The sequence below is a fragment of the Monodon monoceros genome, unplaced genomic scaffold, assembly GCF_005190385.1.
Source record: "Monodon monoceros isolate NGI ecotype Baffin Bay Population unplaced genomic scaffold, NGI_Narwhal_1 Super_Scaffold_10, whole genome shotgun sequence".
NCBI lineage: Eukaryota > Metazoa > Chordata > Mammalia > Artiodactyla > Monodontidae > Monodon > Monodon monoceros.
This window is the reverse complement of record NW_021703766.1, coordinates 52,108,355-52,132,578: the sequence shown is the minus strand read 5'-3', so window position 1 is coordinate 52,132,578 and position 24,224 is coordinate 52,108,355. Positions and strand designations below refer to the sequence as shown.

Sequence of the window (24,224 nt, the reverse complement as noted above, 5' to 3'; positions counted from 1 at the left end):
CGTGAGCCATGACCGCTGAGCCTGCGCGTCCGGAGCCTGTGCTCCGCAACGGGAGAGGCCACAACAGTGTAGAGGCCCGCATATCGCAAAAAAACAAAAACAAACAGCAACAACAACAAAAAAACTGACCTTGGCAATTCCATCTCAACATCAGAAAGGAGGTGTAGCCCCGGGGAGGGATTCTAGGTGGCCACGGAAGTCAGGTTTTAGAAGCATACCCATGATATGGGAAAACGCTCACAATATACTGTTATTGAGGGGAAATGCAAGGACCTGCCCCCGAGGGCGTGGACTGTGAAACACACATCGGACCCCCGAAGACTTAGTGTGAAAAGAGAGTAAAATATCTCATTTGTAAGTTTCCCTCTTGGTTACATGTTGAAATCATAATATTTTGGACCTATTGGGCTAATCAATTATTAAAATTGGTTTCATCTGTCTTGGTTTTTTTTTTTTAATGTAGCCTCTAGGAAATTTAAAATTAAACAGGTAGCTGGTGTCGTATTTCTGTTGGATCGCGCTGGCAGAAATGGTGGCTGTTATTGTCTTACAATGATAACTGTACCAGGAATATTATTTTCCTTATGCTGGGTGCCTCCCAGGTAGAGTCTTTTCTTAAAGTTTTTACAGTGTTTTTCTACTTAAAAATAATTTTGGGGACTTCCCTGGCCGTCCAGTGGTTAAAGCTCTGCACTTCCACTTCAGGGGCACGGGTTCGACCCCTGGTCAGGGAACTAGGATCCCACATACCGCGCAGCACGGCCAAAAAAAAAAAAAAAAAAAAAAAAAGTAATTTTTGTTCATTAAAGAAAAAAATAACTTGAGTTAAAATTGCCCATAATCCTCACCAGCTGGAGTTCACCACTAAGAAGTGGTTAGGGCATTTCCTTGCAGTCTTTTCTCGGTGCATATACGCAGATACCTAATTCCTCAGCTGCTTTTTTTTAGTTCTACAAAGTGACAAGCACACAGTATGCTACCTAGAGTTCACCATTATCCCCTTAATATTATAATGCAAGTGTTTCCATGGCGTTAACTAGGCTTCAGAAACGCTATCTGATGGCTGCATGGTCTTCTGTGCCTCAGTGTACCTGGCTCAGTGATCAGTGGGGAGAATCTGGTAAGATTCTGCCTTCCACGCCCAGCCCAACACTGCCCCTTCTGTGCTGCATCAGCCTCAGCCCTGAGAGGTGGCAGCCAAGTTCAGGGATTAAGAGCCGTGACTCTGGAGCCAGACAAGCTCGGTCCAATCCCAGATCTGCCATCCCCTCCTGTGCATCCCTGGGCAAGTCACTGCACCTCTCTGTGCCTCCATCTCCTCCCGCTTAGATGGAGATAATTCTTAATCCCTCATGTGAAACACTTGAGGCTAGTTGAGTTTGGGCACCTGATATTAGAAAGGTATTAATATACAGCACAGATTTTTACAGCACCTCCAGTTGATCTTATACCCCTTATCAAATCTGGGTATGTTTCTAGAGTGGAATCTTTGAATAGTCACATGAGTGGGATCAATAAAAGCTTTAAACAGCTTCACATGAGTTCTGATCAGGTTTGGTGCCAAAGTTATGAGAAATGTGGTTTTCAGAGCTCCGTGGATTTCAGAGTTGTGTGTATTGAATAAGTACCTATCTCACAGGGCAGTTTGGAGGATTGAGTTGTCGGCTCTAAAGCACTTAGAACAGCGTCTGGCACCCAGGAAGTGCCCGATGCATGTTAGCTGCTGGTATAACTATTTTTAATCTTTTTCTTTTTTTTGGCCATGCCACACGGCTTGTGGTATTTTAGTTCCCCAACCAGGGATCGAACCCAGGCCCTCCACAGGGAGTGCGCAGAGTCCTAACTACTGGACGGCCAGGGAGTTCCCTATTTTTAATCTTTTTGATTGAGGTGTAATTTACATAGAATAAAAGGCCTCTCATGTTATGGGTACAGTTTGGGGAGTTTTGTTTTCTTTCTAATATTTATTTATTTGGCCCCATCAGGTCTTAGTTGCGGCATGCGGGCTCTTCGTCGCGGCACACGGGCTTCTCTCTAGCTGTAATGCGCCGCGGGCTTAGTTGGCGCACGGGCTTATTTGCCCCACGGCATGTGGGATCTTATTTCCCCTACCAGGGATCGAATCCACATCCCCTGCATTGGAAGGTGGATTCTTAACCACTGGACCACCAGGGAAGTCCCCAGTTTGGGGAGTTTTGACAGTTACATTCACCCTTGTAGGCACCACCCCAACTAGGGACATTTCTATCAGCCCGGAAAGTTCTCTCGTGCCCCTTCCCAGACTGTCCTCCCCCTGCCCCAACACACACACACACACACACACACGCTTGTGGAATGGACAGGGTCCTACGGCATGTGCTCCTTGGCATCTGCCTGCTTTTGCTCAACCTGACGCCCATGAGATCCATCCAAGTCATTGTGTGGAAAGTTCATTCCTTGTCATTGCTGAGCCATAGTGTTCCATCCTACAGACATAGAGCGTGGGCCCTTCACCTGCTGCCGGACACTGGGTCATTTCCGGCTTAGGCTGTAATGAACAGATGCTGCAAGCACCCGTCACAGGCCTTTGGATGGATATCTGCTGTCATTTCTCTTGCGGAAATACTCGGGCGTAGAATGGCCGGGTCCTGTGTAACTAACTCTCTATTTAACTTTATAAGAAACCATCAAACTGCTTTCCACAGTGAGCTCATGGTCTTACAGCAAAGGTGGAGAGATGGGGAGGCTCAGCACCCTCACCAGCACTCAAAACTCTGTGATCCAGACATAGAGAACAGACGCGTGGTTGCCAAGGGGGAGGGGGGAGGGGGGAGGGTTGGAGTGGGAGTTTGGGATTAGCAGATGCAAAGTATTATATATAGAATGGATAAACAACAAGGTCTTACCGTATAGCACAGAGAACTATATTCAATATCCTGTGATAAACCATCATGGAAAAGAATGTGAAAAAGAATGTGTATATATATTCTTCTTCATATATGAATATGTACATATATTTTCATATATGTACAACTGAATCACTTTGCTTTACATTAGAAATTAACATTAAATCAACTATACTTTAGAGACTCCCCTGGCGGTCCAGTGGTTAGGAGTCCGTGCTTGCACCGCAGGGGACTCGGGTTCGATCCCTGGTTAGGGAACTAAGATCCTGCAAGCCACAGGGCGCAGTCAAAAAATAGATAAATAAATAAATAAACTATACTTTAATAAAATAAAAATTTTAAAAAACCCTCTGTGGTCGACTCCGTTAGTATCAGTATCACTGATGGTGTCGCCCCTTCCCGACCCCAGGTGATCCGGACGGACACATTCAAACACCTGCGGCACCTGGAGATCCTGCAGCTGAGTAAGAACCTGGTGCGCAAGATCGAGGTGGGCGCCTTCAACGGGCTGCCCAGCCTCAACACCCTGGAGCTGTTCGACAACCGGCTGACGACAGTGCCCACGCAGGCCTTCGAGTACCTGTCCAAGCTGCGGGAGCTCTGGCTGCGGAACAACCCCATTGAGAGCATCCCGTCGTACGCCTTCAACCGCGTGCCCTCGCTGCGCCGCCTCGACCTGGGCGAGCTCAAGCGGCTGGAGTACATCTCCGAGGCAGCCTTCGAGGGCCTGGTGAACCTGCGCTACCTCAACCTGGGCATGTGCAACCTCAAGGACATCCCCAACCTGACGGCCCTGGTGCGCCTGGAGGAGCTGGAGCTGTCGGGCAACCGGCTGGACCTGATCCGCCCGGGCTCCTTCCAGGGCCTGACCAGCCTGCGCAAGCTGTGGCTGATGCACGCCCAGGTGGCCACCATCGAGCGCAACGCCTTCGACGACCTCAAGTCGCTGGAGGAGCTCAACCTGTCCCACAACAACCTGATGTCGCTGCCCCACGACCTCTTCACGCCCCTGCACCGCCTCGAGCGCGTCCACCTGAACCACAACCCCTGGCACTGCAACTGCGACGTGCTCTGGCTGAGCTGGTGGCTCAAGGAGACGGTGCCCAGCAACACGACGTGCTGCGCGCGCTGCCACGCGCCCGCCGGCCTCAAGGGGCGCTACATCGGCGAGCTGGACCAGTCGCACTTCACCTGCTACGCGCCCGTCATCGTGGAGCCGCCCACGGACCTCAACGTCACCGAGGGCATGGCCGCCGAGCTCAAGTGCCGCACGGGCACGTCCATGACCTCCGTCAACTGGCTGACGCCCAACGGCACCCTCATGACCCACGGCTCCTACCGCGTGCGCATCTCTGTCCTGCACGACGGCACGCTCAACTTCACCAACGTCACCGTGCAGGACACGGGCCAGTACACCTGCATGGTGACGAACTCGGCCGGCAACACCACCGCCTCGGCCACGCTCAACGTCTCGGCCGTGGACCCCGTGGCGGCTGGAGGCGCCGGGGGCGGCGGGGGCGGCCCCGGGGGCGGGGGCGGCGGCGGGGGCAGCGGCGGCTACACCTACTTCACCACGGTGACGGTGGAGACCCTGGAAACGCAGCCCGGGGAGGAGGCGCTGCAACCGCGGGGGACCGAGAAGGAGCCGCCGGGGCCCACGACGGACGGCGTCTGGGGCGGGGGCCGGCCGGGGGAGGCGGCCGGCCCGGCCTCGTCGTCCACCACGGCGCCCGCCCCGCGCTCCTCGCGCCCCACGGAGAAGGCGTTCACGGTGCCCATAACGGACGTGACGGAGAACGCCCTCAAGGACCTGGACGACGTCATGAAGACCACCAAGATCATTATCGGCTGCTTCGTGGCCATCACGTTCATGGCCGCCGTGATGCTTGTGGCCTTCTACAAGCTGCGCAAGCAGCACCAGCTCCACAAGCACCACGGGCCCACGCGCACAGTGGAGATCATCAACGTGGAGGACGAGCTGCCCGCCGCCTCCGCCGTGTCCGTGGCCGCCGCCGCCGCTGTGGCCGGCGGGGGTGGTGTGGGCGGGGACAGCCACCTGGCCCTGCCCGCCCTGGAGCGCGACCACATCAACCACCACCACTACGTGGCGGCCGCCTTCAAGGCGCACTACAGCAGCAACCCCAGTGGCGGGAGCTGCGGGGGCAAGGGTCCGCCCGGCCTCAACTCCATCCACGAACCTCTGCTCTTCAAGAGCGGTTCCAAGGAGAACGTGCAAGAGACGCAGATCTGAAGCCTCCGGCCTGCCGGGCAGGGGGGCACCCCCGGGGCGGGGGCCGGACCGGGACCCTGCCCCCAGCCTCAGCCCCAGCCCCGCACAGGGGAGGTCGGGGCAAGCAGCTCGGAGCCCCACCCGCGTCCGCACGCCAGGGCATCTCGCCCCAGCGAGGACAGTGCGGGGCTCCGGGAATGGAACCCCCGGGGTTCCGGCCTCGCCCCCCTCCCTGGTCGCGGGAGGGGACGCAGGACGGGAGTGGCCGGAACCCTCCGCTTTTCCTCCTCGCTCTCCCGACCAACTGCTCCCGGCCCTCCGCCTTCCGGGGGAGAGAGGAGCTTTTTTCAGGGGTGTCCTCTCCCCTCACCCCCAACAGCCCTCCTTTTACGATTCAGTTTTTGCAGTTTGACGCCTGTCCCCACCCCACCCCCAGCCCCGCCCTCTAAACTGAAGAGACAGCCACGTGGTCAGAGCCTCCCGAACCCCTGGCCCTGCCCTGGGGGAGTCCATTCCCGGCCCCTGGTCCCCATTGGCCGGGGGCGGGGCGGCCTCAGCCCGCCCCCCACCGTTGCCCCCAGCCCTCTCCTGCCCCACAGACTCTTTTGATACTGAAGGGAGGTTTGCGTCAACGACTACCTGCTCTGTAATTACTTTAAAAAAAAAAAACACGGAAAAAGTTTAAAAAACTTTTTTTTGGTTATGAAAGCATGGAGGAGAGAGAAAAGAAAGGGAACATGGGTGGGCAGTAGAATGAGAAGATGGAAAACTCCAGGCCCCATCTGGAAGGTCAGTGGGAGAGCCGGCACCTCTGAGTGGTCTTAGGCCCCTACCCTTTCACCTCCGAGGCCCTAGAGAGGGGCTTGGTCACCCAGCACGCCTGGCATTTGTGTTTATTCTGCCTGCACCCCTTTTGAGGCATGTACTGGGGTCCTCTCCCCCAACCTCCCACCTAACAGCAGAAACCTAGGGGGCCTGGGGCTTCCCTGGTGGCGCGGTGGTTGAGGGTCCGCCTGCCGATGCAGGGGACGTGGGTTTGTGCCCCGGTCCGGGAGGATCCCACGTGCTGCGGAGCGGCTGGGCCCGTGAGCCATGGCCGCTGGGCCTGCGCGTCCGGAGCCTGTGCTCCGCAGCGGGAGAGGCCACAGCAGTGAGAGGCCGCATACCGCAAAGAAAAAAAAAAAAAAAGAAAAGAAACCTAGGGGGCCTATCTCCTGGGGCTGCCGTTACAAGGTACCACAGACTGGGTGGCTCAGAACGACAGAAATTTAGTGTCTCAGTTCTAGAGTCCAAGGTCAAGGTGTGAGCAGGGCCGTGCTCCCTCTAGAACCTGTTGGGGAGGGTCCTTCTCTGCCTCTTCCAGCTTCTGGTCGCCTCAGATGTACCTTGACTGGTGGCAGTGTCACCCCAGTCTCCACAGGGCGTTCTCCCTTGTCTCCACAGCACCTTCCCTCTGTGCATGTGTGTCTCTGTGTCCAAATTTCCCCTCTTTATAAGTCATATTGGATTGGGAACCACCCTACTCCAGTACAGCCTCATCCTGGTCATCTGCAAAGACCCTATTTCCAAATAAGGTCACATTCACAGGTCGTGGAGGTGAGGACGCAATTCATCCCATCTCAGAGCCAAACCAGAGGGGTCCCATTCAAGACACTGCCCCGCGGAGAAAGCGGGTCACGTTGAAGGGGGGGCAAGGAGTGAGCTGGGGGGAGGGGCGCGCCAGCGGGGGCCAGCGGAGCAGGAGGGGGCTGCACTTTCGTCTTGTTAACTCAGCATTAGGAGGCAGAGCCCGGGCCCAGGAAGTGGGGCGGGGCGGGGGCTACGCTGCAGCTCAGGAGGGCAGCGCGCACGCAGAGCCCTCGGAGAGACAAAAGCCAGCGAGTGGGAGCAAATACCAGCGATCGGCTAGGCCACTGCTCAGGTGCTGGTACGGCTGGGGCAGCCCAAGGTACCAGCGTTGCCGCTTCCAGAGCGCCAGGTCCCCGCCCCAGGGCCGCCGTTTCGTGCTTTCTAGACAGACAGAGGCCAGTGGAAGCAGGATGAGGCACTGCTCTGGGCAGACACAGCTGCGGACACACAGGGCTGGGCCCCCGGGAGCAGCTCTCGTCTCAGCCCCATTCTCCCCTCGGCCCAGACTGGCCCGCGTACAGGGCAGGCCTGGCGCATGCGCAGGACGGCCAGACCCTGTGGAGTCCACGACTGAAGGTGGAGCGGGCAGGAAGCCCCCACGACCCCACCGGGGCCCTGTGTCCTCTGAGAGGGCCTGGACCGGGTCCATGCGCCTGGCCCTGCGCCTCCTCCCTGCCTGTTTCTGCCCCACAGCATCTTATCTCCCCCCACCGCCCCCATCTGGAGCTCTTAAAGCAGATTCTTGCCTTATCACCCGTGGCAGCTCCCTCTGCCGCGACGTGTCTGGGGTCCCTGGCCCTATCTGTCTGGCTTGTCTGCTTGGGACTCTCCTCTAGTGCGACGCCTGGCTCCCCCTCGCTCCCGCTTTCATGCTCTCTTTCTCTCTCGTCCTCGTTCAGGGCCCCCAGATCCTGGTTGCCATGGTATCACTGCAGCGGGTACCAGGTGGTGGTGGGGGGCAGGGAGCCGACACTGCCGCAGTCTCCGCCATTTCCGATGCCAGGCACCCGCGAGGCGCCGTGGCTGGGGCTCATTGGGGGGGGCACTCGGCGCCTCCACAGGCCTCGCAGGCTTCTCCTTGGCCATGGGAGGTGGGGAGAGCGGAGGGATGGGCATGGGAGTGAGAATATAAGGGGGCGAAAGAGGGGTGGCTGGTGGCATCGTGGCCGGGGGAGGGGAGGATAAAAGGTGAGAAGGCAAGGTGAACAGAAGGATGATCAGGCTGGAGGGAGGGAGGTTCGAGGAGGGGCCGGGGGAAGGGACCCCTCCATGGGAGCTGGTGGGGTTGGGGGCCCACTGAGGCTAGGATGAGCCGAACTCCAGCTCCTGCAGTCTTGTGGGGAGAGGGTCATGACCAGGCCAGGCCTCCCTCGGACCTTGGGGGAGATGAGGGCCTGGCTGGAGACAGAATGGCAGCCAGCCCAGAGGAGGCAAGGGCGGCAGCTGGAGGGATGGAGATGCAGGAAAAGGTGGAGAGACAGCGATGGGAGTGAGAGAGATCTGAGATGGAGACAGAACCAAGGGAGGAAAACACTGGAGGAGGAATGCTGACAAACACGGGTGCCAGGGGGGGGGGGGGGGGGGGGGGGGGAGCGGCCGCAGGGTGGGGATTGGAAACACAGGAGCAAGGGACAGACAGAGCCCAGAGTCCCCCGTCACCATCTCCTCTCTCTTGCTCCCAACCCTGTCTACCCCAACCCAAGCGGGATGCAGTTTCCATGACAACCTGGCCGGCCAGAAAGGGGGGCAGGGGACTGCAGAGGAAATTTTCCACATCAGCAGGAAGAGGATGTGATGCAGAGAAGGAATGGGCTGGATACATGGGGGGGGCGCCACACAGGGCCCTGGAACCCCAAAACATCTCGCCCACTGCCTCCCAGGATTCTCATCCTGCCCCCAGGTGGCGCCCCCACACCCCCATCTCTGGGCCATAGCGGGGGAGGGGGAGGGTTCCAGAGAGGCTCAAGGGTCAAATGTCCAAAGTTCAGCCGCTGCCCAAACCTCGTGTGTGGGGTGAGGTGGGGGGATGGGAGGCAGCAAGCAGCTGCGGAGCTCAGACCGCAGGCCACCAAATCCAAGGGCATGGCTTTCAACACGGTCCCGAGGAAGGTGGGGATACTGGGCTACGGCCGCCTCGGTGAGTCCTTGACTGTCTGGGGCTTCTTCTCCAGGCCCCTTTCTAGAGCCTCAAAAGCCCCTGTCCTCCACAAACATACTTTTCTTCTGTGTCTTTATCTGTGGCTTGGCTGCCTCTGGCTGCCTAAGTGTCTTCCACTCCTCACCGCGGGGCTCCAGCCCCCTCAGGATTTCCGTCCTCCCCTTTCTGAGTCTCTGCCCCCCACCTAAGTTTTTGTGTCCCCCGACTCTGGGTCATTGTACTCCCTCCCTCACCTCTGTCATTCCCTCTCCGGGCCTCTGTCCCCCTCTCTCCAGGTCTCTGTCCCCCTCTCTCTGGGTCTCTGTGCCCCTCTCTCTGAGTCTCTTTCCCTCTCCCCAGGACAGTCCCTGGTCTCCCACTTGCTGACTCAGGGACCAGAACTGGGCCTAGAACTTGTTTTTGTCTGGAATCGTGACCCAGGACGAATGGCGGGGAGTGTGCCCCCTACCCTTCAGCTCCAGAACCTTGCTGCTCTCGGGGAGAGGTCAGTGACCTCGCTGTGAGAGAATGGGACTCTCTGAAGCTCCTGTTATGGCCTCCCTTAGGTGCTGTGTGCTCTCACGTGATTCCCTTACCCTCTCTGGACCTTGGTTCACCCAAATGTGAAATAGGACAAGCCTCTGTCTTATTTCCCTTCCCAGGCCAGGGCGAAGAGTGACAGGCCTCCATAGACTCTGGGAATCTGGGGAGGGGAGGTCTAATACCTCTTCAAGGTCCTCGCTGCCTCTCTCCCCTCTCCCAGGCACCCTGACCTTGTGGTGGAAGTGGCCCATCCCAAAATAATCCACGAATCTGGGGCAGAAATCCTGCGCTATGCCAATCTCCTGGTGAGCTCTGTGTCTTCCGCCTTGGCATCACCCCGCCCTAAAGTAGGATCCATCTCCTGACCTCAGCCCCTCCCTACCTTCATCTGCCCCAGGTGGGATCCCCCTCAGCCCTGGCTGACCAGGCCACAGAGCGGCAGCTCCTGGAGGCCTCGCATTGCTGGGGCCACGCTGTGTTCGTGGCCCGGGGGGCCCTCTGGGGCACTGAGGACATCGCCAGATTGGACAAAGCCGGGGGCCTCCAGGTGAGGGCCTGCTGGGCTCCCTGGGAACCGGAGGGGGCCAACAGAGACCCCCAGTCCCCCCGACTCTGGCTCTCACTTCCAGAGCCTCCGTGTCACCATGGCCACACACCCTGATGGCTTCCGGCTTGAGGGACCCCTGGCTACGGTGCACAGCACTGGGCCTCGCACTGTGCTCTATGAAGGCCCTGTCCGCGGGCTCTGCCCCCTTGCCCCCCGAAACTCCAACACCATGGCTGCCGCTGCCCTGGCCGCCCCCAGCCTGGGCTTCGACCGTGTGATCGGAGTGCTTGTGGCCGATTTCAGGTGAGCGAAGCTGAGCGGGGGTCTGGGCTGGGGCCAGGCCAGCCGGACTGACCACCCTGCTTGCCCCAGCCTCAAGGACATGCATGTGGTGGATGTGGAGCTGAGCGGACCCCCGGGCCCCAAAGGCCGAAGCTTTGCTGTGCACACCCACAGAGAGAACCCCAGCGAGCCAGGCGCTGTCACCGGTTCTGCCACCATCACCACCTTCTGGCGCAGCCTCCTGGGTGCGGCCACGCTCCTCCCTGGCGCTCCTCTCCCCAAGCCCTGGGCTCTTGTGCTCTGCAGAGCTTGGGTCTCAGGCTCTCTGAGTCTGCAGTTCTGTTTCTGTCTCTATCGATTGATCTTTATTCCTTAGTCTCCTTAACCTTCTACTACACAACGCTGAATCTTTATAGATCTTTATCTCTGTCCAAGTCTCCTCTCACCGAGCCTCTGTGTCCCCCTCTCTCTGGGCCTCTAGCATGTGAGTCTCTGTCTACCCCCCAGGTCTCTGTCCCTCTATCTCTGGAATGTGGTGCCTCTTTCTGGGTCTCAGTCCCTCCCTCTAGGTCTCCACCTTTGTCTGTCCCTTCTTCCAAGTGTCTGTCACTCCTTATCTCTCTGTCTCAGCCTTTCATTCCCCGTATCTCCTCCGCAGGCTGTTGCCACCTGCCCTCCAAGCCGGGGATCCATCTCTGTTAAGAAGCCTCCTCCTTCCCAAGAGAACATCCTCATCTCATTATTTACCTCCCACCGCCACCGTCCGGCTGCTGCCTCAGTATCCCCAGACCTCCCTCCTGTCTCAGTAAATATTGGAGACTCTTCTCCCTGCATAGTCTGGTGTCTGATCACTTGTTTCCCTTCTGTGACGTCACGCTTTGTCTTCACACTAGGCATGATGTCATCACAGGGAGCGGGCATACAGAGTAGCAACACCCCTGGTAGCTATCGCGAGAGCCTATTCACTACATTTCCCATAATCCTTCGAGTAGCGGGGGCGTGGAAGTGTGCGAAGGAGAGGGTCGCCTCAGGGCACATTTCCGGGACTCACCGCGGGGGCCGACGGAAGTTGTAGTCCCGCGTTCTCGGGGGCGACAGCGAACTTCCGGGCCACGCCGCCCGGGCGTTCCGTGCGGAGCAAGAGCTCTCGCGAGGGTCGCCGGGAGTCGTAGTCCGGATCGCGGGGGCCGCCGGGAGCTGTAGTCCGTCCCTCCTGCCCAGTCACCGCGGTGCTGCCCGCCCTGTTCTCGGAGGCCAGAGCCGCCGGCCAGGGGGATGCGGGAGCCCCCGGTTCGGGGGAACAGAGAGGCAGGCGGGGTGAGGGTCGTTGCCAGGCAACGGGCTAGCGCCACGGTTGGGGTACGGGTCGGGGAGAGGGCTCTGTTACTCGGTGTCCGGGGAGGGGGCCCTGTTGCCAGGTGACAGGAGGAGAGAACTCTGTTGGTTAGTGACAGGGGAGGGGAGTCTTCTGTTGCTAGGCGACCAGAAGAGACCCTGTTACCTAGAGACGGGGAGGAGCCTTCCTCTATTGCTTCCTCTAAGTAACCTGAGGAGAGACTGGTTACCTAGTGGCGGGGGGGGGGGGCCTCTGCTGCTAGGTAACCAGAGAGGAAGCCTGTTACCTAGGGACAGGGGAGGGGGGTTCTCTGTTGCTAGGTGACCACCATAGGGGACCCTTTCACTTAGGGATGTGGCGGGGGTGGTCCTCTGTTGCTAAGTGAGCAGAAGAGAGAGCTTTTTTCCTAGAAATAGGGGATGGAGGTACTCTGTTGCCAGGAGAGCGCCAGGAAAGCAGTCAGTGGCCCGGTGGCCGCTCAGGCTGCCTGAGCCCCCACTCAATGACGGTGCCTCCAGGGCCTGCTGGCAGGTTCGGCTTCCTGATCCCAGGGCCCTGAGTACCTTTTCCCCCACCCTCACCCCCAAGCAGGAGCCGAGCACGGCATGTCCCAGGCCCCAGGAGCTCAGCCAAGCCCGCCCTCCGTTTACCACGAACGGCAACGCCTGGAGCTCTGTGCCGTCCACGCCCTCAACAACGTCCTGCAGCAGCAGCTCTTCAGCCAGGAGGCTGCCGATGAGATCTGCAAGAGGTGACCATCACCCACCCCAACCCCTGGAGAAGCAGGGCTCACAGAGGTGGGGCAACCCACCTGGGTCTCAGCAAGGCAGGGGCAGAGCCCCGGGGCTTTCTGCTGCCCCATCCCCTGCCTGGGCTGGACTCTGGGACTCAGAGATTGAGAGTGCCTCCTACGCCTGTTCACCCCTCTCGCCTCAGCCCCAGATCAGGCCACATCCTTTTATGTGGGCCCTCATCCCCCACTCTCCTCTGGCCTCCCAGCTTCCGGTTTATCTCGTTCAGTCCAGGCTACATAGAGCTCCCGCGATGACCCTGCCCCTCCCCTGCTCTCAGTGCTCCCATGGCTCCCCAGCACCCTGGCAGAAGTCCCAAGCTCTGCAGTCTGATAACCAAAACCCTGTGTGCTGTGATCCCCACCCGTCTCTGTCGCTTCTTATCTCACTGCTCCCCTCCAACCAAGTTCCTCTCCAGTCCCCGAAAGAGCCCCGCCATGGTGCCTCTGGGCCTTTGCACAGGCTATTCTTTCTGCCTGGCACAGCTTTCTCCTCTTGGCAGCCTGGAATGTTCCTCCTCACTACTCAAGATTTCAAACATCACTCCTTTGTTATCTCTCTGCCAGATCCCCTCCTCTCTGTCCCCACAGCTCTGGCCCCATCATCTCCTAGACCCTCCCCTCAGCCTCCAGTCTCTCCCCTCCAGTCAATTCCCAGCATGGTCCTACACCCAGAGATGACCCTTTCTCCCCATCTCTTGCTCACAGCCCTCCTGTGCCCATGCCCCTGCCCCAGCATCCTCAGGCAAAGTCCCAGCCCCTCAGACTGATTATTTTAGAATGTATTCATCTCCTCTGTCATTGAAAACAGGGATCAATCAACTCTTTCATGGCAAGGCCATGCTGGAGACCCAGAGATAAGTCCGCTATGAGCCCTGCGCTGAGGGAAGCCAGGGAAACAGATACGCAGAAAAAGAATACACAACTTTCCCCTCTCCGACCCCTCCCCCTGCCCTGCCCACCAAAGGCCCAGAGACAGAACAAAGGTGCCATTGTCCAGAGGAGGCAGAGCCCAGAGAGACAAGTGGTGGTGGGGTGGGCCTCCTGGGCTTGGGGACAGCTGGACGAAAGGCTGGGGGTATCAGCACAGGAGATGTGGTTGGGGACAGGTGGCTGCAACGGGTGGGATGGGCCTGAAGCCAGGAGGCCAGCAGGGGACAGGTCTGCAAGGCCAGGCTGAAGGGCTGGGGCTCTCTCCTGGGGTGACGGGGGTGCCAGGAAGGGCTGGGAGCAGGGGCAGGGCCGAGGCAATGCTGGGTGTAGAAAAAGCCCCCAGGAGGGGGAGGATTGGAAGCTGGGGGAGGGACAGGGCACACATCCTCGAGGCCAGGGCAGAGAGGGTACGGGGACAGGAGCAGGGCTTGGGGCTGATGAGCCACGGGGATTGAGGAGAGGGAAGAGTCCCAAGGCTGGGTGACTCACGGACCCTGGGACTCTTTGGCTTTGTGGGGGAGGGGGAGGCCTTTCCAGGGAACCCCCAACTCAGGAGGCCCTGACCACCTCCCAACCAGGTTGGCCCCAGACTCCCGGCTGAACCCCCATCGCAGCCTCCTGGGCACCGGCAACTATGACGTCAACGTGATCATGGCCGCCCTGCAGGGGCAGGGCCTGGCCGCCGTGTGGTGGGATAGAAGGAGGTGCGACCGAAAGCACTGTGTCCTGTGTGCTGAGCTTGGCACAGTGGGTGTGGTGTGATGGTGGTCAGTGTGGGACAAAGCAGGAGGAGGGGATGGGTGGAAGGTTTGCATGGGTGGATCATGGACGGCTGGCAGACCGAGGGGTTGGGAGGTGGTAGAGGGATGACTCGATGGTCAGTGGGACAGGTTGATGGTAACTGGGTGAGTAAATGCATGGTGAATGGGTGGCTGGATGTGCTGGGTAGGTGGTTGGGTGATGGGATGATATGAATGGTTGGGTGGCTGAGTGGTTGAGTGAATAAAGGATGAACAGTTGGTAGGCAGTGGTTACCAGATAGGCGGTTGGGTAGACGAACGGATAAATGGATGGATGCGTGGACGGAAAGGACGAATGAAGAGTTGGGTGGACGGTGGAGAAGCCGCTGGGCTGCTGGCTGGCTGCTGGTTGATTGAATCAGTGGGTGGATGATGATGGGGTGAAGCGGTGATGGGCTGGATGGCGGGTGATTGTTAGATGGCGGGGAGGCCTGGCTGGGTGAGTGGGTGGGCGGTGCTGTATAATGATGGATAGCGGGCAGAATCAGCAGTAGATGCGTCAGGAGCGGATGGGGAACGGGGTGGGTGGTGGAGCTGTCGGGCGCTTGGATGGGGGCAGGTGCATAAGGGACGGGTAATGGATGGCCAGGCGGATGGTGGATGGTGAAGGGGGAGTTGCCGGGTGGGGGGTGGCTGACTGGGAGGTCTGGGTGGGGAGGGCGAGCAGGTGAGTAGAAGGAAGCAAGGGGTGGGTCGGTGGAAGAGAGTCCCTGGGTGGCTCGGGCAGCCACCGCTGCCACCAGCCTGGGCCCCCCACACCCGGTAACGCTGGGCTGGCGGGCGCCTGCGGAGGCTGGGCCCTGACCGTGGCATCCCTGCCCCGCCATGCAGGCCCCTGTCCCAGCTGGCGCTGCCCCGGGTGCTGGGGCTGATCCTGAACCTGCCCTCGCCTGTGTCCCTGGGGCTGCTCTCCCTGCCGCTGCGCCGGCGGCACTGGGTGGCCCTGCGCCAGGTGGACGGCGTCTACTACAACCTGGACTCCAAGCTGCGGGCGCCCGAGGTCCTGGGCAACGAGGATGGTGTCAGGTGAGGAGAGGGGGTGACTCCAGGGCTGGGCGCCAGACGCCCCTCCCCGGGGGGCACCCCCAGGCACCCCCAGGCCTCAGTCTCCTTGTTTCTCCGCCCAGGGCCTTCCTGGCAGCTGCGCTGGCTCAGGGCCTGTGTGAGGTGCTGCTGGTGGTGACCAAGGAGGTGGAGGAGAAGGGCTCCTGGCTGCGGACAGACTGACCCCGAGGAGGAGGGGACCACGGCCGCCCGCGGGCGTGGCCCCCGCGCATCCACATCCGGTTCCCAGCGCCGGGGGAAGGGCCAGGCCCCGCACCTCCTGGACCCAGCGGAGGTCCCAGCCCCTTCCTCGCATCCCCCCCCCCCCCCCCCCCCACATGCCACTAATGCCTCAATAAACCAGATGGATGATTTGCTCCCAGCCTGGCCTGAGTCTCACTGGGGACCCCTTTCCTTCAGTTACGCTGGTTTATCAGAGAGACCCAGGCAGGCCTGGCCAGGATCCGAGCTCTCTGCCACCTCCCGGCTTGGTCACTCATCTCTCGGGCCTCAGTTTCCTCATGGTGGTGGGCCCAGGGGAAAACAATGCAAATGCCTGCCCTCTCGAGGCACCTGGGAGAGACCAGGAGTGAACAGAGAGACGCAGTCCAGGGTTTTTAGGGAGATAAGCCCCAAGGAGAAGGAGAGGGTTTACTTCTTGACTCCCAACTCATCTACCAACTGCAGTCATGGCCCCAAAAGATGTCCAAATCCTCATCCCCGGAACCTGCGAATATGTTCAGATGCGTGGCAAAGGGGAACGGGAACGAAGGTTGCTAATCCGCTGACCTTAAAATCGGGAAATTATCCTGCATTGTCTGAGTCGGCCCGATGTAATCCTGAGGGCCATTAAAAGTGAAGCAAGCACGGGACTTCCCTGGTGGTCCAGTGGTTAAGACTCCACTCTTCCACGGCAGGGGGCATGGGTTCAATCCCTGGTCAATACCACATGCAGGGCAGTGCAGCCAAAAAAAAAAAAAAAGTGGAGGTTGGAGAGGAGAATCTCAGACATGACTAAGGAAGCAGCATCAAAGAGATGCTACACGGAGGGAGGCGCTTTGAGACAAGAGCGGTCACGGGCCAGGAAACGCAGGCAGCCTCTAGGAGGTGAAATACACAAGGAAACGGATTCTCCCCCAGGCCCCCAGAAGGAACCAGCCCTGCCCACACCTTGACTCTAACCCAGTGAGACTCATTTTGGACTTCCGACCTCCAGAAATGTAAGAGAATCAATGTGTGTTGTTATAAGCCACTACGTTTGCTAGAGTAGCCAGGGAAAGGAACACCAGGAAAAGGAACACAGCGTAGAATTCCTCAGGGCAGTGGAAGGTGTTGCTGAGGAGGTGTTTGAGCAAAGACTGGAAGAAGGGGAGGGAGAGAGGCAGGCACGGAGAGGTCTGCAGGAGAAGCATTCCAGGCAGAGAACAGGCAGTGCAAAGGTCCTGAGGCATGCTGGTGTGGCTGGAACTGAGGGAGCGAGGGAGAGAGAGGGTGGAGAGGTGACGGAGGGGGAAGATGGTGGCCAGTGGGACTTGAGCAGAGGAAGGACAGACTCCCACTGGGTGTCCTCTCCACAGTCTCCCCTGAGCAGCCCCCATCCTGTCCTGTACCCTTCCCCCAGGGCCCCCTGTCCCTCCAGGTCTGGCCTGTGCAGCTGGATGCTTGCCCTCCTCAGCTCTCGGGCTGGGAGGAAGACACAAGCGGATGGATGTAAAGACCCCCAGTCCCAGTGGTGGGGTGTTTTAATAGGGGTCCCATGGGACAAGGTGGGGGGCCACAGGAAGATGAGGGGTCCTGGGGGAGCTGGCTGAGGGGCGTTCTCCAGGGAGCCAGTGGGAAGGGAGGGAGGGCCCATTCCAGAATTAGAAACAGCCCAGATTGAGACCTGGAATGTTGAGGGAGATGATTTCTCCAGTAGCTATTTGAGGAGGTGATAAAGAGATAAGGGTGGATCCTGGCAGGTCCACAGCCCACAGGGCCTCTAAGAGCAGCTGAGGGGCTGGACCTGGTCCAGGGCAATGGGTAGGGCTGTGAGCAGGGGGGCAGGTCGGTCCTGAGTGCAGAAAGACCCTCTGGGGCCACGTGGGGGAAGGCTGGAGGCTGGGAGGCCCGGGAGGAGGCTGAGGGTCCCAGTGAGAGAGGACGAGTCAGGGCCTGAGTTCAGGACCCTGGGGGCAGAGTGGAGGTGACAAGAGGATCAGGGCAGGCTCTGGGGGTGGGAGACAGGCAGGGGAGGAGGACCTAGTGTCTGGCCCTGGGGCCTGGGGGACAGATGGGACCGAGGGAGGAGGAGTGGGTGTGGGGGACATGCTGAGCTCAGGGGGATGTAAGGAGTGTGACAGGCCGGGTGACATCAGGGGAGGAGGACCAGGGTCAGGGACCCAGGAGATGGTTTTAGGGGTCATGGGCCTAAAACTGTGAGGGAGGAACATGGGCAAAAGAGGGGCCCCCCACTAGGTGGCGGGCAGATATGGGGGACCTGGAGGCACAGGGAGGCCGTGGGCAGGGAGAGGCAGGCAGGGCCCAGCTGGGGGCGTCTCCCCAGGCCCGCCTCAGGCTGTGCTCCACCCAGACAGTAAATTCTGAGAGGGACACAAGAAAGAAGGCGGGGAGCAAGCGCCGGCAGGACATGCTGACCCGTGGTGATGGGGGCACTTGGGCTTGGCGGGCTCTGGTTCCCAAGACCTCAGAGGTCAAAGGGCAACTTGTAAAGTGAAAAGTCAAGCAGCACGTGAGGGGAAACTGCTGGGGTCCCGGGACACCCCAGCTCAGGGGTGCCCCCAACACCCGCCCAGTCTCTGACTCCCTCTGTCCCTCCCTTTGGGTCCCTTTCTTGGGCTCTCTTTCTGGGTGTTTCTGTCTCTCCGTGTCGCTCTCAGCTTCTGGGGCCCCCTCCTGCCCCCTGTGCCTGTCGCCCGTCCCATCTGGTCCCAGACAGCCTGGCGGGGCTCCCTGAGTGTTTCTATTCCTGGGCCTGAGTGACCTCCCCAGATGCCTTCTCAGTGGCGGCCTAATATGGTCAGAGCGGGAGCCCAGAGAGCAAGGGTGGGACCTGGGAAGGGGGCGTGGGGGTCCCTGCAGCCTCCCTCCTCCTGCTCCCAGCTCCCCCCCAGGCGCTAACCCCTCCTGCTCTGCAGGCTGGGCCAGTGCATGGATTGAGCGCTTACTGTTTGCCCCTTATGGTGGGTGCAGACGGGCCCATGCAGCCTTTAAAGCCCCCACCTGCTGGGGCCACCCCACTTCTCACAAGCCTGAGTCAGGCTGTCCCTTGTCCCAGGGTGCCCAGCCAGGCTGGTCCCAGAGCATCGGTTGGCGGGGGCTCCTGGGGATCCCCAGTTTCCCTTTGGGGGTGCCCCACGCAGGCCCCCAGGGGCGTCTCTGTGCCCGCCAGGTTGCAGGAGGGAAGGAGGGGGTCCGGTCACGCGGAAGGTGCAGGGGGAGGTGACAGCTGTCCCGTGCCCCCGGGTGCTGACAGCTGAGTCCCAATTTAGCTCTTGGACAGAGCCCGGGGCTAGCCAGATAAGGCAGTGAGGGGTGCAGCCCCGCCCCCAGGGCACCCCTTAAATCACCCGGTCGGGCCCTGGGGGGTGGCCGCCAGCGATGCCAGGTGAGAGGGGCCGCGCTCCTTCCTGACTCCCCGCGTCCCGCCTGCACAGCGCTGCCCCTCTCTCCCCGACTTTCCCGTGTCTCTCTCTCTCTCTCTCTTCCTCTCCTCTCTCCATCTGTCTTTCTGTCTCTTCCGATCTCCGACCCTCCCGCTCTCCATTTCTCCCCATCCTGTTCCTAACTCTGCCTCTGTCCTTCTTTCTGTCTCTCTTGCCCCATCCTCTCTCTTGTCTCTGTCTTCCCATGTCTATCTAATCTCTCTTCATCTCTTTCTGTGTATCTCTCCTCTTTCCATTTGTTTGTCTGTCTCTGTCTCCCCATCTCTGACCCTTCCGCCCGTCACTCTCCCTTCTTCCGTGTGTGTGTGTGTGTGTGTGTGTGTGTGTGTCTGTCTGTCTGTCTGTCTGTCTGTCTGTCTCTCTCCTCACTTCTCTCTTGGTCTCTCTCAGTCGCTCCCTGTCTCTGTCTCTCTGCCTCTCCCAGACTTTCTCTCCCCGTCTCTTTCTGACCCTACCTCTCCATCGCCCCGGATGGAGGCTGCCTGGGGCCTCTGCTGCGGTTTCTGCTGAATAAAGCTGTTTCTGTCCTCACCTCTCCGCTCCTCTCGCCTCTTTTCCTTTCTTACTCCTCTGCCTCTGAGCTCAGCACCCCCGCCCTGAACCCGGGTGGGTGGAGGTTGGGAACCCGGGGCTGGGGTCGGGGTCGGGGTTCCTCCCTGCCAGAGACTGCAAGAAACAGAGGCTGAGAGACAGATGGAGGAGATGGGGAGAAAAACCGAGAGATGGATGCAGAGGGAGACCCAGGGACAGCAAGAGACAGGGACTCAGAGACAGAAAGACAGACGGGGATGGGGGCCATAGACTCAGAGATGGGAGAGCCAGGGGGACAGCAGGACCTAGATACGCGGAGAAACACAGAGAGTGAGACAGGGCGACATCTACATCTCAGAGACAGGGAGATGCGGAGACACGGAGAGAGACTGGGAGGTCCAGAGACAGAGATTAGACGGTGCCCCGCATCCCCCCAGACACGGCAGACTGGTCTGGGCAGCCCCCTCCCCCTCCCGCCAGGCGGTGCCAAGCCCCAGACAACGGGCTCTTGTCCTGACAGGGCCTTGACTCTGTCGGGGCAGCTGGGGGCTGGGCTGGCTGAGCCCCGGTGTTGGGGGGGGAGGGGCGGCCACCAGAAGCCTGGCCTTGGCCTCCACCCTCAGACTCTCCCTCCTCCCTCGACCTCCTCCTTCCAGCCTCCCTCTGGGGTCTCTGCCCACTCCCAGCCTGCTTTCTGCTCTGCCGGGGAAGGGGACAGGCATTTACGGAGCACCTGCTGGATGTACCTGAAATGCCTCCGGCCCCTCCCGACACCCTCTTGTCTCCCCTGTCCCTTCCTCTGTGCCCTCTGCTTGTTCTTCCTGGGCTTCTGGCTCCCTTCTTTGGAAAAGATGGGCATTTATTAAGTTCCTAGTGTTTGCCAGGCAATTTCCATACACTGTCTCTGCACCTTATACTCTTTTTGCTCTCCTGTCCCTTCCACCCTGTTTCCTTTCCCTTCTTCCTGATCTGCCTGGTCTCTCCTGCAAGGAAATGGGCATTTATTGAGCACCTACTGTGTGCTAGGGAATTTACAAACCCTGTCTCCTCTCTTATTATATACACCCTTTTCTCCCCCAATTCTTTTCTTCCTTCTCTATTCATTTCCTCTCCTTTCTGACTCTGTTCCCTCCTAGGGGAGGGAATGAACATATATTGAGGACCTACTGTGTGCCAGGCAGTTTACACACCATCTCACCCTTCCTCACACCGTTTTCCTTCCCTGTCTCTCCTCTGTCCTCTCCTTGTCTTTCTGGGCTCTCTGCTCTCTGCCAAGGCAAGGAACACACATTTATTGAGTACCTATGGTATACCAAGCAATTGCTTGTGCTTTCTCTATTCTCCTCTCACTCTCTCATCTCCACTGACCCGTGGTTTCTGCTGTCCTCTGCTTCTTTCTGCTCTCTGCCAGGAGAGGAACTGGGCATTTATAGAGCACCTATTGTGTACCTGGTAATTTCCTTCCACTCCCCCTCCCCCTCGATTCTCCCTGTTCCTTCATCTCTGACTTCTTATTTTCTGCTGTCTCTCCTTTCTTGGGGGAAGAAAACAAGCAATTATGGAGCACCTATTGTATGCCAGGCAATTTACACCCCACCTCATCTTCTCTTGCCTCTTTCTCCCTGCCCCGCTCATTCTGCCAGCTTCTCCCTTCCTGTGTTTTCTGGGCCTTCCTCGGGGAAGGGAACAAGCATTAACTGAGCACCTCTATGTGCCCCATGATTTGCCGGAACTGCCTCCTCTGACATCACCTCCTCCCTTCTGCTCCATCCTATTGCCTCCTCGGCCAACCTTCCTCTCACCAGTGTCTTCCTCTTCCTCTTGTTTGCCTTCTCTTCCAAGGAAGACAGTGTGCATTCATTGAGCACCTCCTGTGTGCCTCACCCACACACTCGCATGGTCTCCTTCTCATTTCCTCTCTTCTCCCTGGTTCCTGCTCTCCTCCAGCTTCTCCCCTTCCTCTCTGCCCTGTCAGCTCTCTCCTGGGGGAGGAACTAGGCATGTACTGAGCGCCTGCTGTGTGCTACTCCTATCAGCTGTCTGTCTGTCCCGGCTTGCCCCATAGGCCCTGCGCTCCCTTCTCTCTCCCTCTCCGCTTGCTTTCCTCCTCCTGGCTGCCTCCTCTGCTCGCTGCTAGGAAGGGGGACAGGCATTTATTAAGTGCCTATTGTATGCCCACTGCTTTACCTACACTGTCTCCTTCCAGCACAGCTTCTCCTGTTCGTTCTCTCTGCTGGCGTTTCCCCTCCCCGCTCCTTTTCTTCCTGTCTTCTTTCTCCCGGGAAGAGAACCAACACTGAAGAGCACCAACCGTACGCCTAGCTATTTCCACCCCTGGCCCTCCCTCCTTTGGCTGTCTTTCCTCCCATTTCTCCTCTGTGGTGGTTTCTTCACTTCCTTTCTGACTTGGCTCCTCTCTCCTGACGAAGGGAATGAATGGGCATTGATTGAGCACCAGCTGTGTGCCAGGCTCTTCACAAGCCCAGCGTCCCCTCCTCACACTCTCTCCCTCTCCCTTTCCCTTCCTCTCTACCGCCTCTTCTCTCCCTTCCTGCTCTCCCCGTCCTCCACCAGGAAAGGGTAGAGGCACTAATTAAGCACCAACTGCGTGCTGGGCAGCTCACACGCGCTGCTGCCTCTCCTTACACCCTGTGTTCTCCCCTGCCCCCTCCTCTTCCTTCTCTGCAGCGGAGGCTCTCAATTTTTCCAGAAGGAAGGGATGTAGGCAGCGATCTCAGCCGCCACGGCTGTAGAAGGGGCCCATCATCTTCACCTCATGGTGCTGGGCACCGCGAGCTGATGACCGACTGGGGCTCCATTTGGATTTCCTCATTGGGGAAAAAAAAATGTGGATCACAATAGCCACTCCCTAGGGCGGGGGAGGGAGGGGTGACTGAAGGAGACCAGGAGAGAAAGTAGGATAGACAGTGCTAGAACATGCCCACGGGAGGGAGGAGGGAGCGCTCATTCTGCTTCTGGTCGTTGAGTCCTGACTTGTCGCCCTCGTGGCCCCCTCCCTCACCTCCCTGCGCGCTCTGCTCCGCCCCCGCCCCCGCCCCCGCGCCCGAGAAGCAGCTGAGGAAACTGAGGCTCAGGCGGGGGTGGGGGGGAGAATCGCCCACCACTCGGCCCTCTCTCTCCCCCATTCTCTGGATCTCCCTCCGATTCCCAATCTCTCTCTCTCACTAGCTCTTTCTCCCCTCCCTCCCATTTTCTGGACCTCGTTCTCTCCGCACCTCTCGCTCCATCTTTTCTCTCTTTCTCTCCTGCCCCTGTCTCTCACACACTTCCTCTGCCTCTGCCCCATCCGTTTCTCTTGACACACGCATCGTCCTGCCGGAAAGGACTTCCCTCACAGTGTTGCCTTTGCTTCGCGCACACCTTGATCAGGTCCTTTTCATTCTTTCTTCCTGCAGCCGCTCCTCCTCTTCCCCCTCCTCCTCCCACTTCCTCCTCCCCCTTCTGATCTGTCTCGACCTTCTGTCCATTTGTCCGTCTCTCCACAGCCACCCGCTCACAGGTTTCCTTCCTCTCACCCTTGTCTTTCACCCTGATCCTCAGTTTCTTCCTCTTTAATTCACGCACCCCCACGCTCCTCCCCCACCCCACTTCTCTTCCTTAAACCGCGCTCCTATCCGTCCTTTACACCTTCCTCCGCCGCAGCCCCAGCTCGGCTCCCCTGCTCTGTCACTCTCAGCCTTTCTGGAAGCCCTTCTGCTTTTCCTTCTGCCTTTGCCCCGCCCCCCGCTCCTGGCTCCCACCCCGTCCATCCTCCTACCCCCGATGGGATGGGGTGCGGAGTCCCCAGCCCTGGGCTTCCCGCTCTGGGCTCTCGGGTTAGCCCTCCGCTCCCCCTTCCTCGGCTGCTGCGATGTCTCCTCTCTCTACCCTTGTCCCCTTCGCCTCGTCCCTATTCCTCACGTTTACCTCTCACACCAGGCTCTCCTGCTCCTCCCATGTCCCCCACAGGGGCTCCTATTTCCTTCCCTTCCTAGCCTCGCTCTCACTCAGTTTTCCTTGTATCTTCTTTCCACTGACTTTTTACTCCTGACTCTCTCCTCCGCCGTCTACCCCCCCTCCCCGCCTCTCTCCCGGCGCTGCCCTTCCTACCACCCTGTCCTTGTGCCCTCCCTTCCCTGGCGTGAGGGGCCAACCGCCCCCTCAGCCCTCACCGCATGCCTCGTCTCCGTCTCTCATGGTCTCTTTCTCCCACACCTGCTCCCATACACCTGGGGTTTGCAGCGTCTCCCCTCCCCGCTCTCCCTGCCCCCGTCCCCCGTCCCTGTCCCGTCCTTGCTCGACTCCCACAGCTGGGGAGGCCCGTGCGGTAACCAACGGGGGCGGGACGGCTGCGTCCCCGCGCTGGTGGTATTTTTATCCTGCCTCGGAACAGACGGTCCTGTGATTAATGTTTCACAGCTTACGGAATTCATTTCATGTTCTGCCAGGTCCTGGGACCATCAGCTGCACGTTTCTGCCGCCTGCAGCTCATCGTTAACTGGGACACGGGGACACTGTCCCGTGACTTAGCGCGTTATCACTCGAGAGGGGGCAAACCTTCCCTTCCCTCCTCTGTCTCCCTCAGTTTCTCCCTCTCTCCCCGCTTCTCCTTTCTGAGCCCCACTCCTTCTCTCCCCCCTTCTCCTTTCTGAGCCCCATTCACTCTCTTCCCCCTTCTCCTTTCTGAGCCCCATTCCTTCTCTCCCCCCTTCTCCTTTCTGAGCCCCACTCCTCTCCCCCCTTCTTTCTGAGCCCCACTCCTCTCCACCCCTTCTTTCTGAGCCCCATTCCCTCTCTCCCCCCTTCTCCTTTCTGAGCCCCATTCCTTCTCTCCCCCCTTCTCCTTTCTGAGCCCCATTCCTTCTCTCCCCC

At 59.2% G+C, this 24,224-nt stretch overlaps 3 protein-coding genes across 7 annotated transcripts in view; all 3 read left to right on the top strand.

Annotated features, from left to right (window-relative positions):
* LRRC4B (leucine rich repeat containing 4B) overlaps window positions 1–5,915 on the top strand; it is a 36,611-nt gene extending 30,696 nt beyond the window's left edge. Inside the window, exon 3 of the mRNA XM_029239255.1 lies at window positions 3,295–5,915. Within this exon, the coding sequence (XP_029095088.1) occupies window positions 3,295–5,136 (1,842 nt within the window). The 3' untranslated portion in view covers window positions 5,137–5,915. The remainder of the gene's footprint in view (window positions 1–3,294) is intronic.
* A 2,869-nt stretch (window positions 5,916–8,784) lies between these two features.
* On the top strand, window positions 8,785–11,082 carry ASPDH (aspartate dehydrogenase domain containing). The gene is made up of 7 exons (XM_029239461.1): window positions 8,785–8,881; window positions 9,242–9,386; window positions 9,645–9,729; window positions 9,822–9,971; window positions 10,054–10,274; window positions 10,344–10,498; window positions 10,912–11,082. The coding sequence occupies exons 1-7, from the start codon at window positions 8,827–8,829 to the stop codon at window positions 10,953–10,955; spliced, it is 855 nt and encodes a 284-aa protein (XP_029095294.1). The 5' UTR covers window positions 8,785–8,826; the 3' UTR covers window positions 10,956–11,082.
* On the top strand, window positions 10,956–15,532 carry JOSD2 (Josephin domain containing 2). Of its 5 annotated transcripts, none has more exons than XM_029239735.1 (5): window positions 10,956–11,058; window positions 12,178–12,340; window positions 13,891–14,016; window positions 14,944–15,138; window positions 15,240–15,532. In XM_029239735.1, the coding sequence occupies exons 2-5, from the start codon at window positions 12,195–12,197 to the stop codon at window positions 15,337–15,339; spliced, it is 567 nt and encodes a 188-aa protein (XP_029095568.1). In that variant the 5' UTR covers window positions 10,956–11,058; window positions 12,178–12,194; the 3' UTR covers window positions 15,340–15,532. The 5 variants fall into 5 exon arrangements, with proteins under 5 accessions (XP_029095568.1, XP_029095552.1, XP_029095557.1 ...); XM_029239719.1 differs by lacking the exon at window positions 10,956–11,058 and adding an exon at window positions 11,346–11,570 and having other exon boundaries at window positions 12,181–12,340; XM_029239724.1 differs by lacking the exon at window positions 10,956–11,058 and adding an exon at window positions 11,346–11,570.
* The last annotated feature ends 8,692 nt before the right edge of the window (window positions 15,533–24,224 follow it).

Excerpts from the sequence above, each read along its gene's own strand:
- ASPDH (XM_029239461.1), top strand. The coding sequence starts at position 8,827 with ATGGCTTTCAACACGGTCCCGAGGAAGGTGGGGATACTGGGCTACGGC. Across the intron at positions 9,730-9,821 it reads TGCGCTATGCCAATCTCCTG|GTGGGATCCCCCTCAGCCCT; the intron begins GTGAGCTCTGTG and ends CATCTGCCCCAG. Across the intron at positions 10,275-10,343 it reads GTGCTTGTGGCCGATTTCAG|CCTCAAGGACATGCATGTGG; the intron begins GTGAGCGAAGCT and ends TGCTTGCCCCAG.
- JOSD2 (XM_029239735.1), top strand. The coding sequence starts at position 12,195 with ATGTCCCAGGCCCCAGGAGCTCAGCCAAGCCCGCCCTCCGTTTACCAC. Across the intron at positions 14,017-14,943 it reads GTGTGGTGGGATAGAAGGAG|GCCCCTGTCCCAGCTGGCGC; the intron begins GTGCGACCGAAA and ends CCCGCCATGCAG. Across the intron at positions 15,139-15,239 it reads GGCAACGAGGATGGTGTCAG|GGCCTTCCTGGCAGCTGCGC; the intron begins GTGAGGAGAGGG and ends TTCTCCGCCCAG.